The sequence below is a fragment of the Dinoponera quadriceps genome, unplaced genomic scaffold, assembly GCF_001313825.1.
Source record: "Dinoponera quadriceps isolate SergipeBrazil2010 unplaced genomic scaffold, ASM131382v1 scaffold12804, whole genome shotgun sequence".
Taxonomy (NCBI): domain Eukaryota; kingdom Metazoa; phylum Arthropoda; class Insecta; order Hymenoptera; family Formicidae; genus Dinoponera; species Dinoponera quadriceps.
In genome coordinates this window covers 1-1,209 of record NW_014566527.1, presented here as the reverse complement: position 1 = coordinate 1,209, position 1,209 = coordinate 1, and the positions used below count along the sequence as shown (strand labels likewise).

General features: G+C 35.7%; 1 protein-coding gene across 1 annotated transcript; it reads left to right on the top strand.

The window, feature by feature from the left end:
* Positions 1–169: 169 nt before the first annotated feature.
* LOC106751380 (fatty-acid amide hydrolase 2-A-like) lies at positions 170–1,206 on the top strand (the record flags this gene model as incomplete). Its single annotated transcript, XM_014632258.1, has 4 exons — positions 170–388; positions 600–898; positions 981–1,079; positions 1,181–1,206. Coding segments are annotated over exons 1-4 (551 nt in total), but the record flags the coding sequence as incomplete, so codon positions are not given.
* Positions 1,207–1,209: the final 3 nt, after the last annotated feature.

Below are 1,209 nucleotides of genomic sequence, written 5' to 3'. Positions count from 1 at the left end.
CTATTAACAATTTAAAATGAAATCCGTTTGCGACGTAGAGATTGACGTACGTCAGTATATGTTTGTTGACCAACCTATGAATATTCTAGTTCTTCAGAGTGCAACTCCTGAAAAACAATTTCTTATACGTGTATGTGACGTCAATTCGTTGCATTACAGATATAATTAAAATCAATGTTACATTCTCAGAGAGAAACGTTACGCTTTTATAGCAAAATCGTTTCTCTCTTTTTCCTAAATAATATATAAATTTGTAGGTAAATGAATTTATTTCAGGCCGCATTGCTCGGAGCAGGTGGTTCCTTGATCGGAATCGGCGCGGACCTCAGCGGTTCTATAAGGGTACCGGGACTTTTCTGCGGGATCTTTGGATTCAAACCCTCGCCGAGTAAGTAGACCTTTTCCTTCGTTTAAATGAAATACCTGGATTTTATTTATTTCAGTTCAGATTTCTCTCACCTACTTCTTTGTTTATAATCTATTAATGAAAAGTTAGGAAGTCAAAATTCTATCGTTGAAATTAATAGAATATTCAAAGGCAATCATTAATTCTTACTAATTTATGCATAATTCATTTTATTCCTTTTCTCACATTACAGAAGTTATTCCGAGCACAGATCATTTACCATCGAACAACAACGAAAATTTGCAAAATTACTTGACGTTCGGCCCGATGACTAGGTACGCAGACGATCTCATTCTGCTTATGAAAGTGATGTCGGTGAAATCCAATCGCGACTTATGTCTTGACGAGCCGGATGATTGGAAGCAAATGAAGGTCTATTATCGAGACAATCTGAGTAATTCACTTAGTATTTTGTCACAGTCACCGGAATTCAAACATTGCATTCTAAAAGCTACTATTCACTTTGTCGAACGCGGTGTTCATACGGAGAAGGTATGTCTTTATAATATAGGTTCAGCACGTATCATCTGTATGCAACATTTTCATGAATTTAATACTAACTGTGGTTGTACAGATACCAATAGAATGGCCTGCCTCGTTATTCGAAATGATAGTGGCGCATCTTATGGATATTGGAAAGTTGGACTTACTTATAGATGCCAAGAATCCCAAGGTGTTGATATAAACAAAATTTGTGAAAATATTCTATTTTTCTTAATCACGGGGGGACACAAACTCATATGATAATTTGGATCTGTGTTCTTTTTATTACAGCTTCGAAAGAATCCTATAGTGGAAATGAT